The sequence below is a fragment of the Uloborus diversus genome, chromosome 4 (genome assembly GCF_026930045.1).
Source record: "Uloborus diversus isolate 005 chromosome 4, Udiv.v.3.1, whole genome shotgun sequence".
Taxonomy (NCBI): domain Eukaryota; kingdom Metazoa; phylum Arthropoda; class Arachnida; order Araneae; family Uloboridae; genus Uloborus; species Uloborus diversus.
Genome location: NC_072734.1, coordinates 62169251 through 62185745, shown reverse-complemented (window position 1 = coordinate 62185745; position 16495 = coordinate 62169251). Strand labels below are relative to the sequence as shown.

The window sequence follows — 16495 nt, the reverse complement described above, 5'->3', positions numbered from 1 at the left end:
GGTTTTCCTTCTATTCCCCTTTTCTGGAATAGAATTGTCCACAAAGGATGAGGGACACAAAGTGACCTCTCCCTTTTCAAATTCTGCTGTGAAGAAAACTTTTCTGTTCTTGAGATAACAAATGAGGTGATTCTTTGCACTTGCTTGCAATCAGACGGTGCTATAACATTTGACTGTTCTGTAACTGGGAAGCATGACCTTCCAAATTTCGAAATGGGGTGTGTTTTTGTTTAGAACAGGAACTCTTGAAAGTGGGGAAGAGTACACTCATACCAAGAATTGAGCTTGTGAGAAGGAATTCCAAAATATATATCTGCAATCTTAGTTTAGAAAGGACTACTGACATACAAAAGAGATGTGGGGGGAAAATTCAAAAATGGATGTTTGTTAAGAGAAAATTTTGGATGAAAATAGAATGTGAAAAAAAAAGTGAATCAAAACCGACTTTGTTCAACGGAGAGTTTTGGATAATAGAGGTTCGAATAACAGAGGTTCTACTGTAGTGTGTAAACCAGATAAACCCGGTTTAAATCAAAAAACCCGTGGGTTTTTTTGGTGTTTAAAAAAACGTTTTTTTTTCTTTTGACCAACCCTGATTTTCAATCTAATTTATTATTTCTACAGAATATTTTTCAATCGCTATGCGAGATCTTCCTCATTCCTTAATCAAATTTCATGTTTTACGAATAATTTTAAAGCATATCATGCTGAGACTAATCACAAAATATAGACACATTGTGTTTTTTTTTTAAGCAAAAATTTTTTTGCTGTTTTTTATTACACATCGTTTCAGTGAATCGCATTCGAAAATAAAAGCACAATTGCTCGGTTGGTTGGAGTGTCATGTTGATAATCAGAATGGTGCCAGTTTGAAATTGTGGCAATGAATATCTCTTTAATTTTTCTTTTTTTCCGTCAGACTCACATAGGCAGAATTGTATTTGCCACAACCCGTTTTTCACATTCACAATTACTGCTTTTTCGAGTCACTCAGCCATACTTTTAATGACAGTTATGTTTGCATTGAAAATACGTTCAACCAAAAAGTGAGCGATAATCACTTGGATCACAACATTGTATTTAACGAAGCTTTGTTGCTGATGTCTTCAAATTACATGCCTTCTTTTGTGCATTTACTTTTTCTTGTTTACTTTTTTTGAATAATTTTAATAATGTTCTTTCTTTGAAATTTTAAAAGAATGAAATGCCACATGAAACAATTTGAAGCACAGTGCGAAGTCCCGCACTGGTTGACTAGTGGGATCTTAATGAGATCAGATGCAGGCTTGGAGTCAATTACGAAAGAATTTAATCGATTACAATTACAAGCTTGACCTATAGATTACAATTATAATCCTCTGTCAAAACATAATTATAATTACAGCAATGATTAGGTTATTTTAAAAATGTAATCGATTGCAATTATCATGTGCCGATTACGATTACGGACTCATGGAAGAAAAATACATGCACATATATACATTATTCTCAGTACTTGTTTGCGGTAACTAAGTCATAGTTGAAAAAATTATGATTTTTGTTTGTGCATTTAAATACTACATAACTATTTTGACATTGAATCCTGCATAGGTAATTAGATATCCCATATCAAAATGGCTCGCCCCATCATAATGCATATTTTACATAATTTAAATATTCATTGTTATTTTGCATACAACCAAAATTTTAGAGGTTACGGTTTCTCAAGTTTGTGTGCTATATTTCTACATTCTATTCTCAACAATTTAATATAATACTATTGAATTCAGCCCAATTTCAACTGGAGCAGACGATGCGCAAAGGTGCAATTTTAGTAAGCAATGTGTACACAAGAATGTTTGATCCCCAGTATTTTAGGGGAACACAATATCATGCCCAATTGGTGCGCTGGTTTCATAGGCTTTTAGCTCGTTTTCAATTTTTTCTTTTATACAAGAATTATCACTTTTGGAAGTATGGGCAGTTTTTTCCTAAAATGCAAAGTTTCTTTTTTTTTTTTTGAAGGGCAGTTTTGGTGACACATCTTCTGTATGAATGAAAGTAAAAAAACACAAAAACACACCAAAAGGCATACTGTTTTTTTTCAAAACTTTCCTGAACCAAAAACATATGCTAGTACTGCTCATATTGTTCTCTTTCCGAGGCAGTAGCTTTGCTATTTTGCCTGTCATTGAGTGATGAAAAGGAAAATTGATGACCAATCCTTGAAACCCCACCCTGCGTTCCTGTAGGGTCCCTGTCAATGGTACCTACAGGGTGCTAACGACTCACGATACCGCTCGTTTATGATCCTCATTTTGACAACCGTCAGCAATGCCTAAAGGCTCTCTTTTTTACGTTTCTATTGAAATCTTATCTTCTCCTCTGTTCGGATCCCATCTCCTTTATACATTTAGAATCTCAGCTAACAAGTTTTCACTTGCAGCTAGTCAGGATTACACAGTTACAAGGGTTCATTACCAGGGATCTGTCCAGGATTTTTCACAGGGTCCGTTTTTTGTGAAAAATTAAAATAATTTTGTGAAAAATGAATTAATTTTGTAAAAAATCAAATTATTTTGCAAAAAAAAAAAAAAAAAAAAAAAAAAAAATTGCTAAAACGAAATTTTAGAATTTAGAGATGGCACAAACTGCATCAATTAAACTTAAAGTTAAGTGTTTTCCTCTTCTATGTCGAGAATATCATTCTGGAGTGTTTTTTATATCGTTCTGGACATTAAGTGAGGGGGGGGGGGCATCGCTCTCTTAAGTATCAACATTTGTCTACCATTCTACATTATGTTAAATTATACTAGAAACATTTCTGTACAGTATTTAAAATATTTGTAACAAAAAAAAATAAATAAATAAAATTCAGACAAGGGTCAGCATTTTTAACTTTTTGACCCAAGACACTCTTAAAAAGCACATAATTTAGTTTAAAACCTATAAATTTCGTGATTTTTACAAAAATAAAAAGATATTTTAATTGTTTACCTCTTGACAAAGCGTAATAAACATCAAAAATTCGAAAAATTGGAATCCCATAGCAGATGCAAAGAGATCGCAATTCTTAAAGTGAAGGCATCAAAAGTATAAAAACGGCTTGTAAAAGAAACATTTTTGATAAAATTATTTTAAAATTGCAGTTTAGAGTCCTATCATAAACATTTCATTAATATCTGTGGACACAATTGAAGCAAAAAATAAAAAATAAACCATCTATATCTATCCTCATAAAAGATATTGGAATTTTGCTTTAAAAACTTGAAATGAGAGTTCTAACAAAAAAGAAAAGACTTTTCATTTTTTGCATCCTAATAAAGCGAAGTTAGTTTGAAAAAAGAACAAAATATAATTCTCATATCGGATGTTAAAAGATTGCGTTTTTCAAAAGGTAGACATCTAAAGAACAAAAAAAAAGTAATTAAAAGAGTTTATTTAAAGTTGTTAATCATCTTTGTTAGCATCGAAAAATCAAAACTCATATAATTTTCTCCCAAAATAACAGTTAAACATAGCACCGCACCTTAAAAACACAAATATTGACAAGCTGGTAAAATGATGAGAATTTTTTTCTAATCAATTCATTATAAAGGTTCAACGCCAGACTCTAAGTGATGATAATTTTGAAGTTGGTAACCCTATCTGAAGCGATCCATATTTTCCCCCCACCCTTACTATCCCTTTGCAGTTTTAAGTTCATTTCGCAGGCATGTATTATTGTTTATTAAATCATGAGCGGGGGGGGGGGGGGGGGGAGAAAAGTGCTTACCAACTCCTTTTCAGAAAAGCTTACAACAACACCGCTGCTAATTAACTGTGATAAAATAAACAACAAGCATTATATTTATTTGGCAGTAGCAATTATTTATCCTTTGCAGGAGCATCGCAGGAGTGCCATTTTTTTTTTCTTTTGCAAAATTAGGCGATTTTGTATAAGCTGATCCCTCTAATTTGACTTCAGAAAAGGTTCCAAAAATTATCGGTTTATACACAGAAATATGCGTTATTTTGCTTTCACATTTGCTCTTTCAATAAACAATTTGTGAAAGATCCGATCTTGTTTATCAGAATTTTATGAAGGGTCTGTTTTGGTTGATCGAGATTTTGTGAAAGGTCCGTTTTGGTTGATTGGAATTTTGTGAAGGGTCCGTTAACGGACCCAAATATCCTCTGGCCAGACCCCTGATTACAATTATTGAAATTTAGATTATAGTTACAATTATGCAAGAAATAGTTGATTAAGTTTATGATTACAAGGTTACGAGTGTTTCATTGCCAGATTATGATTACGATTACACAGATTACGATTACTCCAAGCCTGATCAGATGATATAGGGAGAACAAGTTTCACACATATATCCAAATTTCTGCATTTTGGACAAATAGCTTTCTGATAGATCAATCAAATATTATTCAAAGTAATGAAACTCAGCACAGGAAACTATAAATAAACTGCTAATAGTAATTTAAAACCTTTTAATGACTTACTTACATAAAAATTGAATGACATTAATGTAAATATTGGAAAAAAAAATGAATAAACGAACAAAACAAAAAACATGTTAACTCATTTTTTTAGAAAAAGAGAACATCAGCATTGTCAGATCTTTAATCATGTCCGGCTAGTTGACATGATGGAGATTACTTTGCAAATAATGTCCGAACAAGGTATCCAAAGAATGTCTTGAACTGATGGATATGAAAATGAAGGAGAAGATTCTGGTGGATGGAGGAAAGTGACTTTCACTTCATTATCTTCATTTTTTGGTCACATTTTAATTTAGCCACCATTTTTTATCACATACGGAAATGACATATCCATTTCGATCTTTCATCGTTAAAAGAACCCTTTCTCCAGTTGAAATGACCAAGTATTTGGTTGATGATGGAGAAAATGAAAATGCTTTGCCACTCCCTTGCTCCACAACTTGAGGGAATAAAGACATGCAACTTTTGGGTACCTGTTTGCACTGCTTGCTAGAAACAAGGAGAGAGCTGTTCTTTATTTTCAATATATTCAACTTGGGTGGCATAACTGAAGTCCATGGTCTTTGAAAGGTCATGTTTTGCCTATTGGTACTGTTGCATAGGTGTCGTAATTTGGTTTTGGTATGGCCCTTGAAGACTTGCCCTTGCTGCTTCTCTTTTGAGTGTACCACCCACTTCATCACATGGGCCTTTACCATGAGCAGTGGCAAAAAAATGCCACTCAGCCTTAATACCGAAATTTCTTTCATGGCATCATAGATTCAAGAAATTCTTTTTATTTTTGTACTGTGCAGCTGATCAATCCACCAGAGAAATAAATTTTATTTAACCCATTCTCCAATTTCGATTAAAAAAGAATTATTAGCTTTTGTTTAAATTGGTGAACAGCTTCTGTATTGTGCTCAAGACATTCCAAGATTATTATGAAGCTATGGAGTTGAATTTTGTTTTTACTTTTGAAGTATACAATAAAAAGGTGAATTGTGGCTTGGTTTCTGGTCCAGTGATAAGATTGTGCATCTTGTAAAACAATGCTATAGTTTTCAGAAAAGTTATTTCAAAACAGACCAGTGGTGTCACTAGGGGGAGGGGACGGTCTGCCCCGGGCATGGGCGCCCGTATGCAAAGTTGCAAGGTGAGGGCTCAAATATTTCCCCTGTGGTTTAGCTGGATATTTTCCCCGTGGAAACTGATTTCAGGACAGATTAAAGTCATTAAAATTTAACATTTTTAATAACTTATTCATTAATGGTTGGAGAAGAAATGTTTTTGCAAAGAAAAAAGTACTAAAAGCAAAGAAGTTTTAATTTCCAAGGGAGGCTCGAGCCCCCCCCCTTGCCCCCCTATATGGGCGCCCTTGGCCCCGGCATCATCTGTCTGGGGAGGGACACCTAAAGTGGAATTGCAAGTTTATGAAAAATATAAAGCTAAAATGTATTTTTAAGACTGCAAATTTGAAAATTTTCCAGAGGAGAACCCCTTACCCCCATTCCACATCATGGAATGAATATTATACTCCGATACTCAGGATCATACTATCAAAACTTAAACGTAGTCAAGACTGAAAAATGTTACCGTGTGTTTGAGACAGGTTTATAGTAATTAAGGGGCCATTAATTTCATAGGCCTCGCAATGACTCTGCGCATATGCATCTAAGACAAGTTATATAAAAAGCATTTTTAGTTTTTATTACATACATTAAGTTTTTATTAAGTACATTAACCCACTTAAAATTTCGTATTAATACAAATATAGTTGTTTCTGAAAATTGTATGAATTTCATAATTTCATTGAACATTAATTAAAGCCTTTTTTTTTTGCTTTTGTAGGGGAGGGGGGAGGGTGACACCACAAATTACCATGCTCGGTGTCACCTGTGCTAGGTACGCTACTGAAACAGACTAAGAAGAAATTTCATTCTAGTAAAAAAAAAATGCATGAAATAGTGAACAACATGTATAAAGCAGATTTAATTATAATATTCTAACATATGGCTCTCTGAATTATTTCAATTTTTTTTTCATTTTTGGATTGTTTCAATTTTTTTATATTTCTGTAGATAAAAAATTAACCATTCAGCACATTAGCCCATATTTTCTCAAATATGTGAAACTTATCCCCCCTGTATCAACTGATCCCATTAAGATCCCATTTTGGAACTCAGTAAGATGGGAGAGGATAACACAAAGTAATTTTGTAAATTTTTCAAAATTTTAAAATTGTAAACTTTTAAAAAATTTAAATTTTAAAATAAATTTAATTACATTTTAAAATTAATATTTTTTGATTTTATTTTGTTGCACATCAAATTAAAGCAGATTAAAAGAGCTTTAAAACAAGACCAATTTTAAACTTGTATCTTGAGGATTAAGGATCTCGAAGTGTAGCATTTTTTAATGAAAATTTGAATAATTAATCATTAATAACTTTTAAATGAGAAGAAAGGAAAGAAAAAAAAATCAGCATTTTCATTTATAACTAGGTCAAATCTCTTTATGTACCAAGTTTCAGCCAGATCTGCAACGGTCCATCCTAAAATTGTTGACATGGAATGACCCTTTTTACAGAGATTAATTTTCCCAATATCGATTAGAATAGCGTGATATAAAGGATAACTCTCTAAAATTCCATGCAGTGTAGCAAATTAAGTAATTTCTTATTTAATATTTTGTATGTAAAGCATTAAAGTCTGTTTTCAGTGCTTAATTTGAATACTTTGGAATATTAATGTGTACTATTATGTGTGTAACAATGTTTGAGTCAATAGATTTGTCTTCCTAAATTAATTTTTTTTTCTCAATTAGAAGCTGTTGAAAAGATCTTATTCTGTACAGAAACACCTTCTGATTTGCTGCGACGGCAAAAGATCACAAAGAAAACTCTTCTCAACTATCTGATTAAAGTAAAAGTTCCAGTGAATCCTGAAGGCGGGAAAACTTCATTTGTCAGGAACTGCTTGCAACTTTGGGAGTCAAATGAAACATTCAAGGTAGTAAATTCAATAAAAAGAAAATTGTTTACTTTTGTTGTATTATATTATGTGGCTAAACCTCAGTGATGATCTTGAATTTATGAACCTTGCCGGTAAAAAATGTTTCTTTCTGCCTTTCTTTTTTTTTCAAATTATAAATAACTTTGCAATAAAGAGAAATGGTGTAGTAATAATAAAGCTTAAGAATATTCATTTTTTGCAGATAAATTCTTAGTTCAAAACTATTTTTGATTAGCACTGAAGAAAAATAACCTATTTAATGTGTACATAAACAATATTCATCCTTAAAAAATATTTTAATTGTATGAAAAAAACTAGCAGATCTCTCTAAAGAAAGAAATAATAATAATAGTATTCCATAAAATAAAATAATAAAAACTAATCAGTGTGCATTGTGAAAATGATATTAAAGGAACTCCAAATAACATGGTTATTTATAAAAGCAAAATATATAGGGGAGACCGGGACTAGTTGGCACAGTTTTCACTTTTTGATTTTTCTATTTTTTTCTGTAGTATTTACAGTAAAAGTGATTTATGCCTCTGATAGGGTAACATCTTGACTACAAAAAAAAACACTGAGAGCATCGTCTAAAATTCACTGGGAAACACGTGAAAAATATTTTCTGAAGACGCCTCAAGAGTGCCAACTAACCTCGGGGTTAGTTGGCATAGGTAGTGGGGTAAGTTAGCATATAATGTGAGGTAGGCGTTTCTATTCTACTCGTCTTTATGTAAGGTGCAGTTAGAAATAATGTTAATGTGCTTGAAGTTGGACATTGTATGTGTTAAAAAAGAAAAAAAAAACACATTTTTAAGTACACAAAAAGTTGACAAAAATCTACAAATCATAAGAAGTCAAAATCAAATCATCCAGTTAAGTCACATGTCAACTGAATAAAGTACGGCGTCATTGCTTATCATAATTGATGTTTCAATTTTTTTGATGATTTTATTAGATTTGTACCTGATTATGTTCATGTTTTCAAGCCAACACAAGTTTTCCTTATATTTCTTCATGGCAGATACTTTAAATTCGCCATTCCCAACTTCCGTAATTTTTCCAGGTTATACCCTGTAAAGGTAGTTCACAGCTACATAGTCCCCACAATGAGACCCCCAACATCAATCTTATGACTCTGATTCCCTACGACCTTTTTCTTGTTTGAGTTTTACACACCAACCTCACTTTGCAAAGGCAAAATTCCATCTTCTTCATCGTCATCATTGCGCTAACTCAACCCAAGTCCACCTAAACTGTTCTTACTCTTTACATATTTAATCTTTAAATCCTCCTCTTCATCAGTGGAGCTAAGTACACAGCTCATTTTCTTTGCCTTTAAATGTTGGCATACCTTAACTTATCCGTTGTTGCGGGGTTAGTTGGCATTCTCAGTCAGCTTATGTCAACTAGCCCCCGAGTATGTATGCCAACTAACCCAACATGGCAAGTAAAATAAACATGGCGACTGAAACAAATGTTCATCAACTATAGCAGAAATGGACTTATAACCTATTAGCTAAATGTCCAAAGATACTAAAAACTTGTGAATGTTACCTCTGTAAGAATATGCTACTATACAAAACGACAAATACTGAATAGTCAAAATTTTACTTACTGTTTCGAACTGACGCGGCTCTAGGGGTAGGCGACCTAGGCGGCCCCTAGGGCGGCAGATTTTAGGGGCAGCAAATTTCAAAATTGAAACTGTTTAATTTTTTTTAAAGTTTTAATATCTGTTTCAGTGCCATAAGATACACAGCTTTAATGTTAAAAAAATAATAATTTAGAGTTTGTGTACAAGTGAATATGCAAAACATAGTTCGGAATTCAACTAGAAATTCAGTTTAATTTGAGGGGAGGCAAATTACATGATTTAAAAATCTCTTGAAAATATTAATACATGTTTCAGTGCTACAAGATGTGCTACTTTAATGTTAGAAAAAATATTTTTTAGTGTACCAGTGCTTGGATATGCAAAACCCAGTTTGAAATTTAACTAGAAACTAATTTTAAGGGCGGCAAATTACTTGATTTATTTATCTACCTAGCTGCGTTTCTTGGCTTTGCACAGTCTACCTCGAAAATAAAAGTTATGTCAAGTGATGCGTGTTCAACAATTTGGCTTAATTTATAGGGAAAAAAATGAACTAAAATTTCCCATCAAAATAATGTTTTCTAAATTTTGTTAACGGTAAATCTTTAAATCCTAAATAAATTAAACGTAACCCCTACGTTCCTTTTCGTGTGCCCAAGTTTCTGTCTGCCAAATTTGGTCCAGATCTGACGTAAACTGGATTTGTATAGGGAACATATAAAACATATAAACACACTTACATATATAGGGGAAAGGGGGTACATGTGAACAAGGTGGGTTTTACCAGGCCTACTTCTTGGCCAAATGTTTGGAGCAATGAGCCAGTTTATGCTTCTGTGGTGACAACTTCTTTTTGTTTTAGCAGGTGTTGTATGTAATTTTATTGTTGTCTTCTTCAAATGAAAACATATTTTAACAAACTAATAACCTAAAGGTAATTGTTGCAAACAATTATACAAACATTCAAGTAAATTTATGATAACGTTTAAATTTTAAAATTAAATTAAGAATCCTTTATTTTTAAAAATTAGTTCTTAGGTAGGTGACGGGGCACTTGTGAACACAACAAGTAGGGGCACATGTGATCACTTTCCATATCCTCTCCGTAATATAAATATTAGTGTAGGGTCATTATAAGTGTTAAAAATGGTGAAAAGATTTATAGTTTAGATTTTGCTAGTCAGTTTGCATGTTTCTTCTTATTAATTTTTACATTATTAAAAAATTAATGGTTATTTTATTATTATTTTTATGTTTTTAATTCTTTTGTTCCCAAATAGTTGACCAACAATATAGTGTTATGTAATATTTACAAGAAGAAAAGAAAACATATTTTCCTTTAACAAAAAACTGAATTGTAAAATAATTTTAAATCTCATCATCATATTCTGTATGAAGCTTAAACTTACAATGCAACTAGAATGAACTTCGCATAATCAAGTATTCTTTGTATTAATTTGTCTTATAAGTTTTCTCCTGTCCATCCTGCGATTACAACTTGCTACGAAACTTAAAAATTTGATGGTAAACAGAGTAATGTAATTTGGAAAAAATGTTTTTATTTTTTATTTTTATTGACAGTTGTTGTACAATTTAAACTGACACAAAAAACTGATACTTGGTTACAAACTCTTCAGTGTAGTTGATATATACGCAGTGCCGTATTAAGCCTGCGCGGGTCCTGTAGCAAATTTTACCAAGATGCCCTTGTTTTTGCATGATAATAAACAAGAGTAGACTTCTTCATGGAGACGAAAAATGCACTTATTATACACAGATTACTTTTATAGCTTAGGAAGGGTTATGACCACCTTATATTCCCCTTCCCCATCACTATGTATTTTTGAAGTTTTCAATTCCAGAAACGCAAATTGTTGATGATCTGAATAATAGTGAGAATCTGGGGGTTAACCCCCGTAAAATTTTACGATATTTCGTTTCAAAAAGTTTTAACCATTTCTGATGACATTAGGTGTAGAGAAAATTCGGAGACCCTTATTTGGAGATTTGTCGAAACTGAAGTCAAAAAACGCGATTGTACCATCTTAGGTTAGGATAGAGGAAGAAATAAGATTCACACGACTCTCTCCATGCAATTTTTCAAAATTGAAGTCCTGAATGAAATTGTAGATTATCTTTAGTGAGTTTGAGGGAGAGAGAGAAAAGAGTGTTCAAGCAGGTCCCTCCCAAAAATTTTCGAATTTATAATTCTAAAAACATGATTTTAAGCCGAAAATTTTCAAAGTTTTAGACTCTAAAAGGGTAATTTTATACGATCATTGGTGATTTTTGGTGATTTTGGGGCCGAGGAGAGAGTTGAGGGAGGTTCAAAAGCCCCTCCCTGGAGATTTCTCGAAATTGAAGTGTTGAAAACGGGAATATAAGCTATCACTGGTAACGTTTGTGTGGGACTCTCCCCAGAAATCCAGAAAATTTTCGAAATTAAACTTCTGATTTTAGGTGATCTTTAACAATGGTGGAAAGGGAGGGGATCTGTCCCATGGAAATTTTTCGAAATTATAGTCCGAAATACGTAATTGTAGGCCATCTTTGATTACCTTATAAGGAGAGATCTGGTTCGAGATTTCACCTATGGAAATCTTTCGAAATTGAAGTTCCAGAAAGTAGTTTTAGCCGGTTCCTGATTATGTTTGACGATTTCCTCCCCGAGTTTTACTGAATTTTAAGTTTTAATAATAAAGTTCTAGGCTACCTTTCATGACGCAAAAGAGATGGATTAGGTTTGGGGACTTTCTCACAGCCCCTTTCTTTGCTACACCATCTTTGATTTATTTTCAATACAAATAACGTGGGAAAATCTGCCCCACTGCAGACATGAATCTGTGTACCAGCTGTGCGGTGGGGTCCCATGTCCTTAAGGGACCCAAAGGTCCAAGAAATTGAAAAACTGAAAAAAACTAGCACTAAGACTTAAAATGTTGCAAATATACACTGCTGGCCTTTGTGAAGTGGCCCTACAAATTTTGTTGCAGGGGGCCCAAAATTTATAGATTCGGGCCTGCCCACTATTTGTTTCAGAAATGTTTAATTGGCTAGGAACTAGGAATTATATTTAATTGGCTAAATATTTAATTTCCATAAAGAAATTTTCAATTTCCACCAGATATAATCTCTTTATTCAAAACAGTCACCTCTTTCAGAATAAAGGAACCTGTCTGACGAAAATATTTGTAGGCTTTTTTTTTTAAATGTCTCTATAGTTACTCCAAGTTGCTGATTGACATAAGGGTCATTCCATGCGAAATGAGCAAATCAGCTGTGGCTGACATGTCACAGATTTCAATGAAAATTTTTATTTAGGTAAACAATGCATAGATATGAGGGAATGCAAAGTATGGAAATTTAAAATCTGTTTGTTGCTTTGTTATTGAAATTAGAAGTTGATGTTTACGCTAAGCCTAAATGTTCAGAGTTCATTGCTGCCAGTTTGAGACACAATAACTCCACAAGTTATAAACGTACACTTAAAAAATAAATATTTCCGCATTCTATGAGTAAATCTCTATTGGGAAATAGCAAAGTAAAATTTATTCGGATCTTTTTTTGAATCTGAGATATTAACCAATATTGAAATTTTGGCAATTTACTTCAGATTTCAAATCACTCTTCTAGCTCTTTTAATGAAAAAATAACAGTAAAAATGATTCAGATTGAAAAACTATCTATAACTATCTGCTCTAATTTAGTAATTGTGTATGAATTTCTTGATGACGAAATCGTACTTTAAAAAATTAAAAATCTCCGAAAATTTCATTTTTTTCTCTATTTCAGATGATTTTTTGAAGATGAGGGAATGCTCTAAATTTGCTCAATTTTTTTTACGTAACATATTGAAGTGTCTTTTAGATGCTACTAAATTTTAATGATTGGTATCAGCTTATTTTTGTTACTAGAGTAACTTGAACTAAGGTAACATTTCATTAGTTACTTCTTTTTATTTTGTAAGTTTAACAAAACTAACCATTTCTTTCGTGTTTCATTTTCTCAAAAGCATGTTTATGAAGTACATGCTGAAATGTACATTTTTTTTTAAATTGAAATAAATGCTAGTTTTACTTGCTTTTGCATCATTTAGTCGTCTATCTAGTTCTTTGAATTCTCGTAATTTCACATAAGGGTCAATCCATACAGGTTCCATACAGTATAAACTACTCATTCATGTTCAAATAATGCTAAGTTATCAAATTAAAATAATTATTTTGAAAATTACAATATGTTTTTTTCAGTATAATGTATTATATAGGGCACAATATACGTAATTTAAGAAGGTGCCATGAAGTTTTCACACTTTTTATTTATGTTTTAGTATGTGAATTGATTAGCAAAATTGCTTAATTTCAAAGACCTGTATCTTTTTTACAAACCAAATACAAAAAACAATATGTATAGCATGTATATTACTTGAATGGAATATTCAATTGGCCAAGAAATTATATTTTTAATTCCATCTCCTTTTGGTTTATAGGGGTCTAAAAATGTCATTTTTGTCATTTAAGGTGCTGTAATCTATAAAGGGTACACAGACACACAGCAACAGTTACATATTCTTTTTAGCATGGTTCTAGTGATTAGTTGCCGCATTTCATCTTCTGTTTCCGTCCCCTACGTGAGTTATCCCCCTTTGAAATGAGTAAAATTTTTGTATTTGGCCTTGAACTTTAACCTGTTGCCATTATTTTAGTTATTAACTTACAGCTACGTAACTCAGCCTGTAAGACTATCAACTTATGCACTTTAACATCAATGCGTTAAAATAACTGTCATAAATGTAATTCAATTAGATTTTGGCCAAGATGCAAAGGTCTAAAAGTCCCGTTTTTGACTAGGAAAATCACTTTTGATGACCTCTAAAAAATCAAAGGTCCAGTTGAGAGGAAAAACAAAAGTGGTTTTAAACTTCTTTCATATGCAGCTTTTAGGGATATGAATTTCAAACAAATTAAAAAAGGTTGAGCGCACTCATCCATTGAACCTGTATGAATTGACCCATAAAACAGAAAGAAAATGCTATTTTTCTGAATTTTATTTTACGTTTGGAAATCAAAAATCAATTTCAAGCTTCTTCAAGCAAATAGTAGAAACACTGCTCTATATTCTTGTAAAATTTTAAAGTTGTCTGAATTTTCCCTCATTTGAATTTTTGTGTCTATGTGAAGGGGGAAATCATCATTTTACAAAATGTCACTAAGTTTAAAACTGATTTTGAAGACAAAGGAGTTAAAATACAACTTCAAAAGTAAGGTATTTCTTTTATGATACTTAGCACATTATTGGGTATTAATTTCATCAAAGCTAATGCATTCCTTAAAGATTGAGATTAAAAAATAAAATGCTTAATTATGAGAAAATTGAAATATTTTCAGTTTTTGAAACTCAGTTAAAAGTTAACTATAATAACTTTGAAAATTTTACTGATATCAGATTAATTACCCTACTCCATAGATTGCAACAACATATAACTTTTATGTTTTCATTAAATAGTTAATAGGATACAAGCCTTCAAAAGTGCAACATTTAGCATTTATGAGAATGCTGTTCAATTCGACCAATTTTCAATCGCATGTAACTATTCAAATATAAAATTTTAAGCAAAAATATTTCAGATATTTTTATATAGGCATAAAAGGAACCTGTACACCAAATTTCATAAAAATCTGTTACCATGCGGCCACCACTTTTTTGCGAATTTTGCTCATTTCGTATGGAATGACTCATAAGCAGTGCAAAGCCGTATTTTAGTCGCAAATGCATATTTTCGAGAAATCAAATATTAATGTACAAACTTGCTAAGTAAATCTAAAAAGTGGGGGGAGGGGGAATTGGAAGAATGTAAACTGGTTCTAGTCGAAATCTAATTGACGAAACTTCGAAACTTCATTCCAAAGGTAGTTCAAATTATTATTTTATTTATTTATTTATTTTGTGTCCGACGCCTAGATGAGTAAAAGGACAACATGTAAAGTTAGTTAAGGCAGTGACTTTTCTCAATCTTTGTTAGTTTGATGGTTCTTACCGTCTCTAAAATACGCAAGGAGATCCCCCTCCCCTCTTTTAACACCAATGATAAAGTTCAGGACGGTATTATCCTGCACACGTTACGATCTGTGCACTTTAATAAAAAAAAATGTGATTTATAATTCATTTGAACATTTTTTTTTTCTGAGAACAGCTAGATAAAAGCTAAGAGAGAGAGAGGAAGAAGTTAAAACGGGTAAAAGTGCAGGAAAGTAGTTTAATTTTGTTTCTATAATTTTTTTTCTCATGGCTTCGGGGCCCCCAGAAGCGCGGGGCCCGTAGCGTTTGCTACTTCTGCTCTATGGCTAATCCGGCCCTGTATATACGTATATGTTTCATATTAGTTTTTCGTTGAAATATGATGCCTGTCCTGTATTTTTCAATTGTGTTCATATGAACCCTCCTATAACGGCACATGTGAACAATTGAATGTACGTCTATTTCGGTTAATAGGCTCACATTGGGACAGGATCAGTTTGGTCCTATTAACCGGCTGGTCCGATTAAGCTAACAGGACCTGTGTAGCTTGACTGAACATGTTATACACAAACATACAAATGCCCTTATGATTATTGTGAGCCCCCATATATATGGTAAGCATACAAAGAAGAAAAATTGTTGCTTACGAAATTTTTCCATTAAAAAATTAAATTAAAATAAAGGGAATAAACTTTTTACACACTCCTCCCAGACCGATCACAGCATAAAGCATGATTTTTCATTAAAATTTTTTTTGTATCTTCCCTTTTTTTTTCGAAAGAAGAGAGATTGCAGTCCTAGCAACATTAACAAAAAAAAAAAAGCCCATGTTCAAAATAGTGACGTTTATTTTTGTTCTTTAAAATTTATTACCCTTAAAATATCCTAACATTTTGTCAAAGTTTGTGTCCTTTAATTATTTTTAAAATCTCCTTTCCGATCCTTGTACTTACCAGTTTTACTTTTTATTTTATTAATTTATTTTGTGGATCATTTGTTCTGTACTTATGAAATCTACCCAGGGGCATGAACACTGCACAGGGGAGGGGGGGGGGAGAGAGAGAAAGGAGACCTGTTGGCCCGAGCCTGAAGGGGGCCCAATATTTTAAAAACTAGGCAAGAAATATAGAGGTAAACAATATGGAGATGAGGCGAAAAGTAATTTGTGACAGGCCCCAAAATTTACGTGCATGCCCCTGCATCTACCCTTTAAATTGTGATGCATTTCTTCAAATATATTTATTTTTTCCCTACAACTCTGCTCTAAGTGTATGGGTCAGTAGTCATGCATTTTATAATGAAAAATGCTTCTGTAAATTGCATGCATTTGTACACAATTGTTTTAAGGCTTCATATTGCTTGTTCTTCAATTTGTATTTTTCGATTATAACAAGCCTAAAATGTCTGTTGCTACTGT

At 32.4% G+C, this 16495-nt stretch overlaps 2 protein-coding genes across 2 annotated transcripts in view; one reads left to right on the top strand and one right to left on the bottom strand.

Annotated features, from left to right (window-relative positions):
* Nucleotides 1-16495, bottom strand: part of LOC129221410 (vacuolar protein sorting-associated protein 45-like) — a 262766-nt gene that overhangs the window by 85634 nt on the left and 160637 nt on the right. The window lies entirely within an intron of this gene.
* The window catches only part of LOC129221411 (uncharacterized protein C3orf38 homolog), a 30605-nt gene that overhangs the window by 11809 nt on the left and 2301 nt on the right, over nt 1-16495 (top strand). The window contains exon 2 of the mRNA XM_054855894.1: nt 7279-7463. Within this exon, the coding sequence (XP_054711869.1) occupies nt 7279-7463 (185 nt within the window). The remainder of the gene's footprint in view (nt 1-7278; nt 7464-16495) is intronic.